Source organism: Aythya marila, assembly GCF_965140915.1.
Source record: "Aythya marila genome assembly, chromosome: 1".
NCBI lineage: Eukaryota > Metazoa > Chordata > Aves > Anseriformes > Anatidae > Aythya > Aythya marila.
Window position 1 is genome coordinate 192,665,766 of NC_139042.1, and position 16,646 is coordinate 192,682,411.

The following is a 16,646-nucleotide window of genomic DNA, read 5'->3' on the forward strand; positions in this document are numbered from 1 at the left end:
TTTTCAACAAACTCATTGAAGCATTTATTTAGTTGGTTCTTCTCTTTAGAACTTTTGTCAAATTCGGTTAAATCATCTGAAGAATTACAAATCACTGGGGAGGTTCGGGAGAGAGGAGAGAGCAGACTAACATGCAGACGCCAAGCAACCTGACTGCAAACAAAGATGATAAAATCTTTAATACTGTGAGTTTCAGGTAATCTAAACATGGACATAGATACTCTCATAAGGTAAAAATGGCATTGCTCAAGACTATGAGAACTATCTACTGTTTTCTTGTTTGTTTGTTTGTTTGTTTGTTTGTTTTTTTGAAACACCCAAATAATTAGAAATCAGTGACTTGCCATGATTCCCTTCTTAGGATGAACACATCACATTTATGACAGGCTGCCATGTCTGAAGTGTGCACATGACTAGATCTAGAAGAAATCCCAAATGCTGACTGATGAAGGATATACGGATTTGTACAAAACTTACAAAGTGACAATTTATTACTGTTGGTAATTCACCAACAAAGAAAATTCCAGAAACCATCCAGTCCCCAAGAGCAACACAATAAAATTGCCATAACAGTAAGCCAGACTTTGCAACCCAAAACATCCAAAGTGTCTGATTATCTTAAATTTGTCACTCCCCACTACCACATCTTCTTCCCAGCTATAAACTACAAACAAATCATCAAATACAAAGCAGCTATGACAAATACCACACCAACATTTTGTCTCTACTGAGTAGCTAGAGTATCTGAATAACTTCATTTACGAAAATCGACATGAGAGTGTTAAGAATTAGGAATGTTTTAATAAATGAATATAAATAGTTCACTTGCAGCTTTATAATAATGGAATTAAAACACAACAATATCAATAAACATATATTTATATATATAAAAGTGTCGTTTATTGTAAGGAAACTTTAAATATAACCAACAATATTGAAAATATCGTGACTGGCATTTATGGCCTTGATTGTAGTTTACTGCCATACAAGTAATTTCTAGCATTTCTCTTAATCACATTAAGCTAGTGCAAAATATAGGTAGCTTTTAGAGATTAAGCATACAGAATGACAGGTGTGTAGATTTTGGTTACCTGATATTTCCTTCTAGTATAACAGGCTTCTCTTTTTTCCATAAATCAAAAGTACAAAGGCAAGTTATATGTGTAATTATTCATACCAGGTTTCTAGGTTAAAAAAACATGACACTTGTAAATTTTGCTCAGATTCTGTTTTGTTAATCATTTGCCTTATAATTTACATCATACTGTATGATATAAATTATATATTATAATTATATAATCATAATTTCATATGCAGGTATGATTATATAAACTGTCAGAACGTATCACTAACTATGGGGTAATAATTACATCAACATACACAAATATATGGCATTAGAAAAGTCATTATCTAAGAAGGAAAGATGTTATCATTCAGGTATTCAAAACAGGGCTCAAGCAGCCTCCCTTCCTACAGTTCCTGTAGTACCATTTTGGCAGAACCACTGCCAGTTGCCATTATGTGCACTAGCTTTCCACGGACATCAACAGATAGGTCAGTAAGCAGTATTAAAACTGGACTGTGCCTGAAATTTCCAGCCACAGACCTTTGTAAGCAATGAGCCCTGTGCTCGGATTTAAGATGATAGTCTCTCTCCTCAGTCTCAGAAGGTATCCCATGCTATTATGGCTAAAAAGGTATTATTTTACGACGACCTACAGGTTTTGAAAGCAGGACATGTTAGCTTTAACAGCAGCATAATTTCCAGACTCGTACAAAGCTTTTAAACTATTGATCTTTAAAATTCAATAATACTTTTGTACTTGCTGATAAGGATTTTTCAAGAACAAGCTTAGTTTAGCATGGCTTTCAGTATCAGTCACATCAGTAATTGAATCTGGTCTTTGATAGCTTAGATTAGACTGCGAGAAGAGAGATATACAGAGATCAATTGAAATAGGCAAAAGATTTAACAGATAAAAAAGGTGAGATCTAAAAAAACAACTAACTAGAGAACAAGCATAGATAGAGAAGACAAAATGCATAAATATAAAACAAGGGAGAAGTAAAACAATATAGGTTATGCATGATTAGGCAGAACATGACAACAACCTATGCCTTTGCTTTTAAAGCATTAAGGTTAATTTGTCAGCTGTTCTCACTCTAGACTGTACAGAATACATGTAACTAATAAAAAATGCAGTTTATTGCAAAAATATACAAGTCCTCTAAATTGCATAAGATATTACAATGTCGTGCTGAAACATGACATATTAAACAAAGAGGACTTTAAGACACATTACAAAATGTTAAAAATCAGATTTGGGTCATGAGCGTTACACAAAATGCATTGTCATGCTTTATCTTACGATTAGTCTTGTGATTCACTACACTCGTGATAAATGCAACATAAAATCATGACAACTGTAATAGTCAGAAAGTAATATCTACTGTATATCTTCTGTATTAATACATATAAACACTTTGTGTGCACTAATACTTTCAACATATCACATTCAAACTAACAGTCTTCCCAGAAAAATTGTAACCATTTTGAAGAACAGAAGCTGGTTGAACAAGTTCATCACGTGGGTTTTTTTTGAAATCTACTTTTTATGGAAATGTTGTATTAAAGGACTTGATTTTCAAAGGTGCTGTGCCACTGCAGGTCTTCTTAATGTCAGATGGAACCATCAGTGCTGAGCACTTTCAAAAATCAAGCCCACAATTTATTAAATTCCTATTTTGTTTACTAGTATTTCCACTGTAATAAGTCCAAAAATACCCCCAAACCCGCTCCTAAAATCACAGAAAATGCTTGGCATCTATAGGAAGAGAGACAATTTCTCAGTGGACTAACCACTACTGTGCTATATTATCATAACAGATCTCGTTGCTCCAATGTTTAGTTCATGCACTGGTATCAGCAATGTCCATGTTTGTTCCAAACAGAGCAACTAGCTGCTCTTCATAGTTTGCAATGTTTCTTTTCAGAATTTCCATACAAGGTCCCAAAAGCCTTTCAAATGCCTGCACATCCATGACTAAGATAAAAGGGGAGAAAAAGAGAAAGAACAAAATTTGCTTGTCAGTTGCTGGCACCAATTTTAGATGACATTCCAATGTAAAATTTTCAGTGGTAACAGGAAAGATAGCACTGAGGCATACACTTTGTTTACACAGAAGAGAACCACTTACCATACCAGAAACAAGACCAACCAACATAATGCTGTCTTGATACTTCATAAATGAACTTAGAATTTACTGGGTTTCTCATTTTGAAAATATGTTTGAATTAAGATTTGTACGATGCAAGAGCTCATAGAGAACTCTGGAGGGGCCTGGACTTCTCTACAAAACACAGTCTTAAGACCCTTGAGATTTAAAAAAATGCATCCTTTGATGAAGTTGTTGGCTACATTTGGGGTCTACCTTAGCATATTTCCCTGCTGTTTTTCACTTGTTTGCACTCACAGTAGAGACTAACAGATATATATTTCCCAGCCAGCATAGGAAAAGTTGGAAACAGCAATTCATATGTCAATGTGCTCTAGCTAACCAGAATGTTTTCCTTCCCTGATCACTTAATGTTATCCTCTGTAGTTCTAGCCAACAGGTCAGGGAGGAAACCTCATACTTCAATCAGCTTCCCACCTGGTGGCCTGTAGTCTCTTGGCTCCTGAGAAAAGTTGAGATCTCTGACATTCTGGAACTGCCAGAGACCTTAGTGACTCACCAATGCTGAGTGATGACGCTGCCTCACCACTGCCTCTCATTCTTTTATCTCTATGATTTTTAATTTTTATTACCTGTTCATCTGGGTGTGTTTGGAGAGAAGAATTTTAAAAAACAACTTCATAAGAAAGAAAGAAACTTTTTGGTTACTGGCTTGGTAATCAAACCATCATTTCAAGGAAGCCAGATTTGTCTTTACAGTCATCCCATATCTGGATGCAGACATGTAAAAACTAAACATTAAACTATGAAAAGTAATGGGTGAGAAGAGGTTGTTTATAAGCAGGCTACAGTGTGACAGAATGATTAAATTAACAGCTAGTAAAGACAAAGAATTTCTTAAAGCTTAAGTCATGATGATAAAACGGGACAGAAGTTTTACCACAACGTTGTTTCTTGGGTGATAGTACATTGAGAAAAGAAATTCTTTACATGGCTGATTTCTCTGACAGCTATAAAAAGCTTGCATCAATACTCTCTGCACTCTGCACTATCTTGAAGCAATTTTTACTTCCATGTAATAGGAAAATGTTGGAGAATTTGTGTTCTATACCACTTATTAATTACAAATCATTTTTGCATATAAATACGATAAATAGGAATGCATAGTAATAGGTGATGTGCTTAAAAAGTCTAATGTGGGTAACAGTAATTAAATCTTAAATTCTGAAGAAAGACAGAGTTCACAATTAAAAAAATCAGATAAATCATATCAAATTTTATATTAGATATAAAATATTATTGAACAATACCTAAACATTTTACGGTGCCAAGAGCAAATGCAGAAGCGGCTCGTGGTTTGTTAGTTACAAGAGCAAGTTCTCCAAAATACTGTCCTCTTGAGCATCGAGCTATTTCAACTGCTCCATTCTCTTCTACATCTGGTTTACCCTGAAATATGAAGGGGAAAAAGAAAGAGAGAGAGATATTGAGTGCTAGATTTGCCTAATTCAAAGTCGTATAAGCAAAATTAACAACAGTAACACTTAGAATACATCAAGATTTCAATATATATATATATTTATGTGTGTTTTAGGGATGTTTTACCTTCCTTGTCATTATGATCCTTACTTCCCCAGATTCAACAATAAAGAAAGAATCAGCCATGTCACCCTGTAGAAGAAAAAAAATAATGAAGTGGGTAAATGAAATGTGAAATTTAATTTTAGTTTCATGGCAACATTAAAATATCGGCAGCCAGTGCCTTGAAGTTAACCTTTTTCATACCTACTGCCAAAGAAACCACTTTTAATGTAAAATCCACACTCAAGGCACAAAACAATCAAAACAACTATACAGAACTGATAGTAAGTCCTTTCCGTTAAAAGACACAGCCTATACAAAAAGCAGGGAAAAAAAAAAAAAAGATTTTAAGATCCTTATTCCCATTTCTCCATCTCTGCATAACTTCCAAATAATTTCCCTTATGGACTTTTCCAATATAAATAAGCCTCCAAGGGCTGTATCTGATACCCAATAAATATTTTTGGTTGAGACAATCTCAGTAGCCTATCCCAAAAATTTTCCTCAGAATATCGTGAGTTGGAAGGGACCCACAAGAATCATCAGAGTCCAACTCCTGGCCCAATATAGGACTACCTAAAAATTAAGCTTTATGTCTGAGAGCATATAGAACAAAAACAAAGTAGGTCTTTAGTACTCTTTAGTGCAAATAATCATTCCTTTATGTAGTTAGAATTTCTAAAAATGTTGACTTGTTTATTGATACCGACAAAAAGGGATGTTTTTCAGAGTACTGTGTAAGTAAAAAATTAGCTTATGAAATAGTATCACCTCTGCCAGATTCAGGCCATCACATTAGATGCCAGATTCATTTTGTTTCTTTTGACAAAGAACAACGTAAACAGTACATGGTTTTAAACTATAAATACTATGGCAATTGTTCTCTCTTGGAAGAGAAGAACTAAACCAAGAAACAAGCAACTGTACCTGAGCAATGATTTGTTCCCCATCTTTGTACACTTTGGTGCCAATCACATCAACCACTTTCAAACGCTCCGATACCTTCATTTACAAAAAGAAAACATAAGAAATATTAACATTACAATACTGTACTTAGAAAGTCTTCTTATTCTTCATAGAATCATAGAATAGTTTGGTTTGGAAGGGACCTTAAAGATCATCTCATTCCAACCCCCTGCCATGGGCAGGGACACCTCCCACCAGCCCAGGTTGCCCAAAGCCCCATCCAGCCTGGCCTTGAACACCTCCAGGGATGGGGCATCCACAGCTTCTCTGGGCAGCCTGTGCCAGGGCCTCACCACCCTCTGAGTGAAGAATGTCCTGCTAACATCTAATCTAAATCTACCCTCTTTTAGTTTAAAACCATTCCCCCATGTCCTGTCATTATTTGCCTGAGCAAAAAGTTGTTTTCCATCTTTTTTATCAGCCCCCTTTAAATATTGAAAAGCTGCAATAAGGTCACCCTGCAGCCTTCTCTTCTCCAGGCTGAACAATCCCAGCTCCCTCAGCCTTTCTTCATAGGAGGGGTGCTCCAGCCCTTTGATCAACCTTGTGGCCCTCCTCTGGACCCACTCTAACAGCTCCACATCTTTCTTGTGCTGGGGGCCCCAGACTTGGATACAGCACTCCAGGTGGGACCTCACAAGGGCACACTTCTTTTCATGAATCTTTACACAGAACAGCCTATCTTTATTCTCCTGCTTTGATAATCAATAAAAAAGGAAGAGCTATTGAATAGCATTTCTGAGCGTGCTACAGTTTTAACAGCTAGATGTGTTGACAGAGCTTCCATTTTTGTAAGAAGTCTATACACCAAATCTAAGTTATGTCAGAAAAGCATGCATGTAAAACTATAGTTGTTAAATGAAAATATTTTGAAATTCCCTAAGCCATTCTTTAATTTTATTTTCTAACTTCAAGTAAAATTAAGCTCAAGAAATTGAAGGTAAAAGTAGAAAAAAATACAATTTTTGATACAATGTTAAAAACTGTTCTTTATCATGAAAATTCAGAAATATAAAAATTACGGTCTTTTCAAAGACTTTTTCAACGTATGGTCTTTATATACTTTTCAAAAAAGGTATGCCAAATATTATTGTTGAGAAAATTTTAATTCCATATTTTAAGACTGCAGAAGCAGAATCTTATCAATTATCTCTGATACAGGCATTAAAGTAATGCAATACGAAGCTTACTTCTAATGATTTAAGGAATGGCAATGACTCAATAAAATTTTCATACATTCTTCTCTTTTTGGCATTATTTTTTACAATGATTCTTCGGAACGTTACCCTGTCCTGTAAACACAAAGAGAAGAAGAGAGTTTAGTAACAGAAAATGTATTCGTGGTAGAAAATGCTTTAGAAATGGCTGAAGATGTTCAAATTACCCAATTATAGTCACTCAATTTAGCCATAATACTAGCTGTCTAGACTCTTCTTACAGTCAGCTGAGAAAGAGAGACTCCTCTAGAGGTCATTCGAGAGCTCCTAAAATTAAGCTCCTGATCTCATTCAGGTTGTGAAAAGCTTCTCTGCCTTTTGGCAGAATATAGAGTTTACTTATAGGCAGTAGACAGATCTGCTTATACAGATTGCCTACATGTTGAGCACAGAGTGGTGTGAACAAAAGCTATCCCAAATATACACCATATAATTCAAAACAGGAAAAAAAATATCTAACCTTTTGGGGGTCAATTGTGTATTTATGAGTCTCTGTGTAACAAGTTAGTGTTTGACGGTTTACAAACAATTTCAGGTCTTTAAGAAGTCCTCAATATTTAAATATTTAATTTACAAAGTTTCTTTGACGTCCTGAAGTCCCACTTATATTGATATGTAAACAAAGAGTTTATTTTATGAATACAAAATACATGAGGCTGGGTCTTAGATTACATAAGTCCACTTTCTGCTTTTTCAGTAGAACAAGACTCATTGCTGCTCTAAACTGCCTTAGTATTTAGCAATTGAAGTGAAATGGACAGATGGAAAACTACATGTATGCTGTTTTCTTCTCTTAACTTCATGTGACTACATCCTGGAGAGGTGAAATACTTTGCAAGTCTTCAGTGCAACAGGTGAGTATTGCTGGCCAACACAACTTAGTCCAATTTAAAGCTATTCTCTTAGTGTCCTAAACTCTGCAATGATCCCAGGAGCCATACAAATTAAAAAAGAAATAAAATAAATTTTGCATGAATAAATATACATTTTGCTTCAATGGGAAAATGATGTTTTGGGAACAATCATTAAATTGACACACAAGTCTTGAAGAATGACTAACCAAATTTTACTCTTTTTGTACGTTCTTTTACTGTGGACAAAATCCAAATACTGTAACACTGATAAATAAATAATATTTGTATTTTAATTTTACTCTGAAATCAAAGACATTTCCTATCAAGATGTGGGAAACCATTTTGTAACTTGGGAAATTACCATCAAAATAGAATAAAACAAGATTTTTAAAAACAAACAAACAAAAAAATCAACTCAGTGTTTTCTTGAGCCTCAGGTTTGCTTCTGCAGTTTCTGGAAAAAGACAGTGTCAGGAGTTCTCAGAAGTTTTAATATTAAAACTTTCTAGAATCTTTTTTTTGATGCTGTGGTAGCATATCAGTGCAATTTATATAATATATTTAAAACAAATGAATAATACATTACACAAGCATTTCACTTACCAAACCCCAGATGGCACCAGGAGAGGTAGCTATAATTGTAGCTGCTCTGGGTGTATTGTACATTAAGGCCAACTCACCAAAACTTCCTCGGTTATCATAGGTGCCAACACACCTCCCAACGCCATCACATTTTACATAAATATCGTATGTCCCTCTGTTAATAAAATATATAGACACAGTGAGTAGAATTGAGGTCTGTTCTTTGCTAAGTACTCTCACTATATTTTTATATGAATTCAAAAAAAAAAAAAAAAAAAGCATTTGAAACACAGGCAAATATAATTTTGCTTGCCTGAATTATATTAAGCACCTTGCAGAAACATCTCAATCACTTCAGTAAGTAATAACAGTAGTTCCTCTTTAAAGGGAAGGATAAGGTTACTAGTTTTGACAGTAACTCTTTGTAGAAATAGACTAGTTTTACTGTGATCTATTGATCACCAGAATTGTATTCATTAAAAATGAAGATCAAACACAGTATTCATGTTTCTTAATTACATTTTAACCATACTACATGCAAATGTAACATATTGCTATGATATGACCATTAAAGGAATAATACCATTTATTTAACTTTCAAAATAGTAGTTTATAAGGTAATAATTAGAAGAGATCAGGACACAACGAATACATGTGAAAAACAATGTAAGATTCTGATATAAAGAGATTGTGTGATACAAACTAATAACTCTTTTTGTTTTGGGAAAGCAACAAAATCTGGTATCTTGTAAAACATGACACAGTTACCCTCACTGACCGATGCTTAGCTATTGCTTTATTCAGCGCTGAGTATCTCTATAGTACGTGTTGATAAATCATGTGAATAAGTTCCAAACACCACTTTCCAAAGCTCAGATACTGTTCTGCTGGATCACATTTGTTCTGTTTTCTTTCTTCCATGCAAATGAGTAAGAATCAAGTACAAGTACATAGAGAAACAGATCTTTTTCAGCAGACTTTCTGCATAATGCTTTGTGCTATAAGACAGCATTCACCTATCAATGACGTAGAAGTTGTCACCATCATCCCCTTGATCAATGACATGTTCCCCTCCTTCAACCAGCTTTTCAAACATTGCATCCAACACCTGAGACATCTGCTCCTGTTTAAAAGAACATGGAAAAAGACAAGTAATTGTTATCTGCTTTCAAAATCTTACTCTTCAAATTAACTAACTGCTCCACCTCCCAAATATGCAGAAAATACTTAGGGACACAGAAATGTTCATGCTACAGAAATGTGTGGATCAACCAGGAAGATAATTTTTATTTACTATTTAGAGTTAGCTTTTTCTTCTTCCAGTGTTCAGATCCCATCTTCCTTTCTTATCTCTAACGACAACACAGATCTTAACTGTGAAATAAATTGCTCATGAGCATCCAAAGGTGGTTTCACCTTTCACAGAAACAGAACTTCACCTTTCACAATTACGTATTTTTGTCCCTTATTGCAAGCAATACACTTACCTGGTTTTGCCTTTAGAAATATTTTTTAGAACCAAAAGTTTCAAAATGATTGCGAAGTATTTTGAAAATCTAAATTATACAACACCTGCAGCACTTTGGTTGAGTAAATGCTAGACTTGTTGGGAAGGAGGAATATACACATGGTTATAAAAATACTTTATTAAACTGAATGGAATATGAATGTCTAGAGGGAAATGGTAACAGATTCACAAAATGTCACCTTCTGAATTATGACTGTCTGTTAACAAAAACAAACCACTAATTATAGAATTTGTCTTGTATGTTGTAAACCTGCTAGAGCTTAATTATTCGTGTAAAAAAAAAAAAAAAAAAAAAAAAACAACACAAAAACAACCAACAAATGCAACTCTTCTGTAAACTGATATGAATCCTAAAAGGTAACATAATAAATCATGTTTTATTGTCAGTTTATTCAGCAGTATACTTAAAACACTGAGAACAAGCACAAAATTATCATCTACTTTTTGAAGCTTATTAAGTATGTATTGCACTGGAACAAACAGATTCTACTGAAAAACACAATATGGAAAAGCCTGTAGATTGAGATCCTCATGCATTTCACAATGCTTCTTTTCTTAGCATTTCCAACCACTGCAAAATGCCATTTACCTTTCCAAACAAAACCAGCCAAAGTCAGTCCTCTAGAGCCCTTCTGCAGTCCATGGGCAGAGATAACCATACCATATACCTCAGAATCATTCTCTAGAGGTCCCTTCTTCTTCCCATCAATGATAGAGAGAGCTACTATACCTCCAAGTTAGATACTTAAGTTTTAGATAGATAAGGTTAGATGGAATTAATTCCATCTTTAATCTATTGAATTTCTTCACGTACACAACGCTTTTAAAAATATCAGTAGCACTGCATTATCAGATCCTATTTAAAAATGGAAGCAGCCAAATACAATTTTACTTTACAGAATGAATTTATTGTGTGTGGGCACAAAGAACAACAGATGGGCAGCATCCATCCTCAGTGCAGATCATGGTAAACTATAGTAAGACATCATGCAATATACCTAGGCCAGAAAGAAATCTTTTTAACTGTGTCTCTACTTAGTACCTTTCTTGGTACTAAGAACATTTTCAGTTTTGTAAGTATGAACCAAGCTCACCAAAACTAATGATTTTTCTGGTAGGTAAATCTATGACATTTTAGACAGCGAAGTAGAATTCACAAATACAACTCCCCTTTAAAAACTGTTCTAACCACTTGAAGTTAATACATTTGAGAGCTAAAATAACTGCTTATTATATGCTGAAGTACAACACACATTTTAAGTTTCTCGGTAAACTGCAACTAACTTAAAGACAACTGGACCTAACCCTAAAACTTTCTACGTAGAATAATGATAGAGCAGAGTGCAACAGCCAAACCAGGCATATGGTTCTTACTCTCACCGTAAGAGTCACAAAAGCTGCTTGCCTAGCTTGCTTCTATGTGAATCCTTTTGATTCCCTGCCAAACTGAGGCTCAGCTTACTGGCACTCTCCATAGCTGCTCTGAAAGGATAAAGCTGGGTAATTTCAAAATTAAAAAGTAGATCTGTTATCATATGCAAAATTAATTCCAGTATTTTGTAAAATGGCCCAGTCTGAATGCATTACTTTTTAAAAGCAGTTCTGGTTTATGAGATAACTTATAAAATAAAACCAGGAGTTTTTTTTTATTGAAATGTTTATATCTGTTATGTGTAATGCTGTGTCAATCTGGTAATCCATATTCAAAGAATGATACTTTATTGAAACGATAAAATTGTAATAGAAATAAGATTTATAGAGAAACGGAAGTATTGAACATGTGTGTTGTGTGAGCTGTGACTTCTGCTAGAATTTCATTGTCTTAATACAGCTTATTCAAACATAACAAAATATCTCTTTATCTTAAGGATGATATACTCTACGAATATAAAGTGCCAAAACCAAAGTTTAAAGTATGTGAAATTTTATTCTCTCTAATATTTATTTAAATACCCTGATTAATAGCAGCATTCTGAATAATGAAGCATGTAAATGTTGAAAAAAGAACATTCTGGGGAAAGTTATGGGGATCTTGTGTTGTTGCCATGAAAGTACACTTTTAACACCATCCTTTGTGAAAGAGAAAATACTTTAACTTCCTTAAGAATGAAGAGGCTGAGTAAGAAATCAGGTTTTCTGAAAGATGCATTCACAATACAAACCAAGGTCAGGTACCAAGATACTCTTTATAAAGATTTTTTTTTTTCCCTTTTGAAAGGCAGTAGTTATTGCCTTTCTGTCTAAAAGTCATTAAGCTCAATTGTTAGAAAGACAGTGTCATTATTCTAACAATTTCACAAAACGATTTACTAAACAAGCCATAGTTACTGTTTCCATCATCCTTGCTTTCAGGTGTGGATTTAAAATCATAACCACCGTATGATATCCCAAGTTGGAAGCGACCCAAAAGGATCATCGAGTCCAACTCCTGGCTCACAGAGGACCACCCAAAAATCAAACCATGTGTCTGAGAGCGTTGTCCAAACACTTGAACTCGGCAGCTTGGTGCCATGCCCACTGCCCTGGGGAGCCTGTCCCAGTGCCTGACCACCCTCTGGGTGCAGAACCTTTCCCTAACCCCCAGCCTGACCCTCCCCTGTCCCAGCTCCATGCCGTTCCCTTGGGTCCCTAACCATTTGGAAAGAGGAATGTCAAGGAGCATCAGCTCCCTCACCAGCATCAGCCAGCATACATCATTGTTGGCAGTATCATTGTTGATGGATGAGCAGCAGCATGAGTCTTAATGGTTTTTGCATCCATCATCCTTGATCTGGATCTTTTGTAGGATAAGTTTGAGTACCTAGAGAATCTCTTATAGAGTAAGAATCTTCAAGTGAGAACAAGTCTGGTCAACGGATTGGTGCCTCCATCTGCTGTAGAAAGGTATTCTCATTTTTGCAGTGGACTTTTCAAAGATCCCGTCAAGCTCCTGTCCTGCCTGATGCTATGCATCCTCCACCTGGCAGCTCCTCACTCTGACCGCAGCACATCTCCCACATCGCCCCCCAGCCTTCAGGAGAGATGCTAGACACTCTCAGGAGCCCAAGACACAGATGGCTGTATCCTACCTCTGGATCTGGGTTGAAACTTCTGATGTGCTATGGTTGACTGGTCCAGCTGGTGCTGGGGAGCACTGCCTGTGGCTCATCATCATGGTTATTGCACTAACAGTCCCACATTCTCTCATGCACTGTTTCCAGGCCGCCTTCAAGCTCCCATCTACACAAACTGCCCCAATTGTAATGTCTCTGCTAGTTTATCCTCTTTACTGTGCTCCAGGGAGCTCTCCTCACTGGCAGTTACAGAGGTGCTCTTCAGCAACATTTCAACAGGAGCCTGATGCTCTCTGACAGTCTTCATGTGTCAAAGTACCCTAAACACTACACCTGTGGCAAAAAGTAATTGCCTCCTCTTCTCTTTTTTCCCATGGTGGCTACATGAGACTCTAGCATAAAAGCCAAATTTTAATGTCAAAAACATGACTGGTAATCATCATGGTCCCTTTGAACCACATAGTGGTTCACAGCACCTAAGCAGAGGTTTTATGAATCTCTCAGAGTTAGGAATTATTTTACTGTGCCTAAAGTGAAAGTTAGGTACCAAGTACCTTTATGAATCTAGGCTTGTAGTGACACCCGTGCAAAAATAATGTGTGTAAGCCCGATGTATTGTATTTTCATATCTGAAATGTAAAAAAAAATGTGTGACAATTAAAATCAGTTGCTAACACAAGACATGTCATGAGACTCAGAAGAACAAAACCATGATAACTGGTTTACTAAGGAAATCCTCCTGCAACAGTGTCCGGTTCCACCCTTCTTGCCAGATCATGTGAAAAAATACAAATAATCACTCCTGCATCTCCTGACTTTCATTTTGCATCACATAAAGTAACTATTGTCCTTCAGATGAATGTTACATTATTCAGAAATTGTATTTTAGCCTCAACTTCTTCAAAGTCAAGAAAACAAATATGACAATTACATCTCAATACAATTCCTTGAAAAAAAATATCAGTTAGATAATGGACATTGAGCACAACTTAAACTTCATCCAGTCATCAGGGTGCCCTTGAAAAAGAGCTTTTGATTCAGTCTGAAGAGCTGACTGACCACAACACGTCCTTTCCAAATGCCAATAGCTTTTAACTGCCAAACTACCAAGTGATTTGCTACCACTGTGCCAGATGTGTGTCTGCTGAATATCAGCTTACAGATTTACTGTGAGCTATTTTGTAGAGGGAAAAGAACAAAGTTTTCCACACTCATTTCAAGAGCTCTTAAACTCTGAGGCTTCCAAGGAGCATCGATGTTTGAATTGCTGATACAAATTCTTGCTGTCTGAGAAAGTGCCACCAATTCCGAATCAATCAAGGCTTTGCGGATAAAATGGAAAGTAGGACATGAGCACCACTGAAAATCAGGATGACAAATGCAGTGAAACAGACAGAGTACCAGAATAGGGAGAAAAAAAGAGACAGAATAATTCAGCAAAACATGGGCAGTGAAACCATGAGAATAAAAAAAAACAAACAAACACAAAACAACACAAAAAAAACCAACAATAAATCAATAAGCCAGGATCTTGGAGATGAAGAGTAAATTACAGAATTCATGTCTCCAGCTCTACATGTTTGTTTTGCAGAACAAAAACCATGTACATATACTCCCCTGGAACTCTGATATAAATGTTAGCAGCACCATTGATCTACCTAAAAATATTTAGCTCCCTTGTGTGATATCTACTTGTAAACTAATCAAAAGGCATTTATTTCTTCACTACCAAATAATTATATAATTTATATTTAGATGTATGATAAATATTTTTGAGTAATCAGTGTTTTCCTTAAGAGTTTACCCTAAACTTCTTCTGCATAGTTATATTTAATATATAACATATACATTAATATATAGTTGTTATATTCTGCCTGTGACATATCCCACATATGCCCATCAAGTTAGGCCCAGTTACACTTCTTATATTTTGTAACTAGTCCCTCTGAGTAAGTTGGCTTACTCTTTTTAGCAGTTTGCTTAAAAAAATAATTAAAAAAGCAGAGGTAATACCAAGTTGCAGCAGTTTCAAAATCTTTATGATGAAGGCACCTTATGATGAAGGCAGTTCTGTTATAGAACATCTTCAATAACTGATCATAGGCCAGGTGGAGAGACTCCCTGTTCACCAGATACAATGTGAATGTTAACTTTGTCTTAGGGAAAAAAGAGAGGGTTAAAAGCAATTCTATTTGTTTGGGAACCCATTAGTTTGCAAAAAGCTTTGTGCCACCTATGAAAGCAGATTATTAACGTGTTCAGGCATTCTGGGCTCTCTCACTCATATATACATACTCGCTTTAATTGCTCCAACATCTGTAGTCCTAATTTTTCACCAAAAAAATAAGAATGCAAAAGTATTATGAGAACCTTTGGTTAGTGGCACTTTTCGATGAGTGCTTTGGCCTTAAGCATAAGAGTCCACTATTCATAAAACATGGCCACATTATGCTTGCTTTCATCCTCCCTTGACTTAATCAATTCTAATTGATTAATCATTATTTGTGCTCTCTTATAATAATTCCCCAGGTGAATGAGTGGCAATATGCCCAGAAATTGCTCTTGCATATTTATGGAGAATATGTATAATTGATTACCTTTTAAGGGTCAGATCATATTTGAAATATTCTCTACAAGCATTAGCAGGGCAAAGATGTCCAAAATAAAATTTATCTGAAACAAAAGAGATCTAAAATTGTTTGTGGATTTTTGGTAAAGAAAAGGTTCAGACTTAAAGTGCAAGGGTACAGCACAATTTCAATGGTATCAGTCCCTTCAGCCTCTCAGTTACTCTGATAATAGGTTGATTCATCAGTTGCTTTTTTTTTTTATTTATTAAACTGCTGCCTATGGGCCATATCTAGCCTATACCAGACAAACCACATAGCTTGTTGTTAATCAGCATCAGCCAAGTTTACTCTTAAAAGACAAAACCAAAAGAGTAACTTGTAGAAGGCTGTGTTGGCCAGTAGATGAGCTGCTGCCCTTCCTCTCAGTGATAAAACAACTCTTGGGTGCACGCACAGAAACAAAATCTAGTAACAGCAACTTGGGGCTCATCCTCAGTAATGGCCCAAGGCGTCTGGTCATCTTCTTTTCTCCTTGCTGGCTTAATCAAAGTGAAGGGGAAGGGGAAAGAGGGCACGAAACAAAGAGGACGAAAAGAGGACCCTAACAGAAAGAGGCGTGCAGCTTCTGACTCCACTGCCAGTTACCTCCAGTCTCAGTAGAACAAAGGAGAAGGTGTGGGAATATGCCTTGGGCATGCATGAAGAGCAAGCGGTCTAGCACAATGTGGCAATCCTGGGAGAACAAAAGTAATGCTAGGATTTCTGGGCAGTGGTGTGGCACACAACAAAGACTAATAAACAATAAATAATAATGTGGTCTGGTAGAAAGAGGCTTTCTGGTAAGAACAACAGAAGAGATGTTTAGAAGAGAAATAAGTTAAACTAATGTCAGCTAGAATAATAGTGTGGGGACAGAGAAACGGACACGCACCTTTCTCTCATTTAATTCACCCATCCCTACAGCTCTGCTCCTGGAATTTCTCGATTCTTTCCTGATTTAGTTCTCTAAAAAGTAGCTGAAGAACCCTGGAAAACCTCCTTCCCTCATCTTGTTGCACACGTTTCAATGCATATTCTTCTTCCAGGAACTTTTTCAGTACTGTTACACGCTAGCTAAA

General features: G+C 35.9%; 1 protein-coding gene across 2 annotated transcripts in view; it reads right to left on the bottom strand.

Annotated features, from left to right (window-relative positions):
- Nucleotides 1-781: 781 nt before the first annotated feature.
- The window catches only part of PRKAR2B (protein kinase cAMP-dependent type II regulatory subunit beta), an 83,224-nt gene continuing 67,359 nt past the window's right edge, over nt 782-16,646 (bottom strand). For both annotated transcript variants that reach the window (XM_082763330.1, XM_082763329.1), the window contains 7 exons: nt 9,394-9,500; nt 8,399-8,552; nt 6,915-7,016; nt 5,686-5,760; nt 4,783-4,848; nt 4,488-4,626; nt 782-3,044 (listed from right to left, as the gene is read on the bottom strand). In XM_082763330.1, coding sequence (XP_082619456.1) covers nt 2,911-3,044; nt 4,488-4,626; nt 4,783-4,848; nt 5,686-5,760; nt 6,915-7,016; nt 8,399-8,552; nt 9,394-9,500 — 777 coding nt within the window. In that variant the 3' untranslated portion in view covers nt 782-2,910. The remainder of the gene's footprint in view (nt 3,045-4,487; nt 4,627-4,782; nt 4,849-5,685; nt 5,761-6,914; nt 7,017-8,398; nt 8,553-9,393; nt 9,501-16,646) is intronic.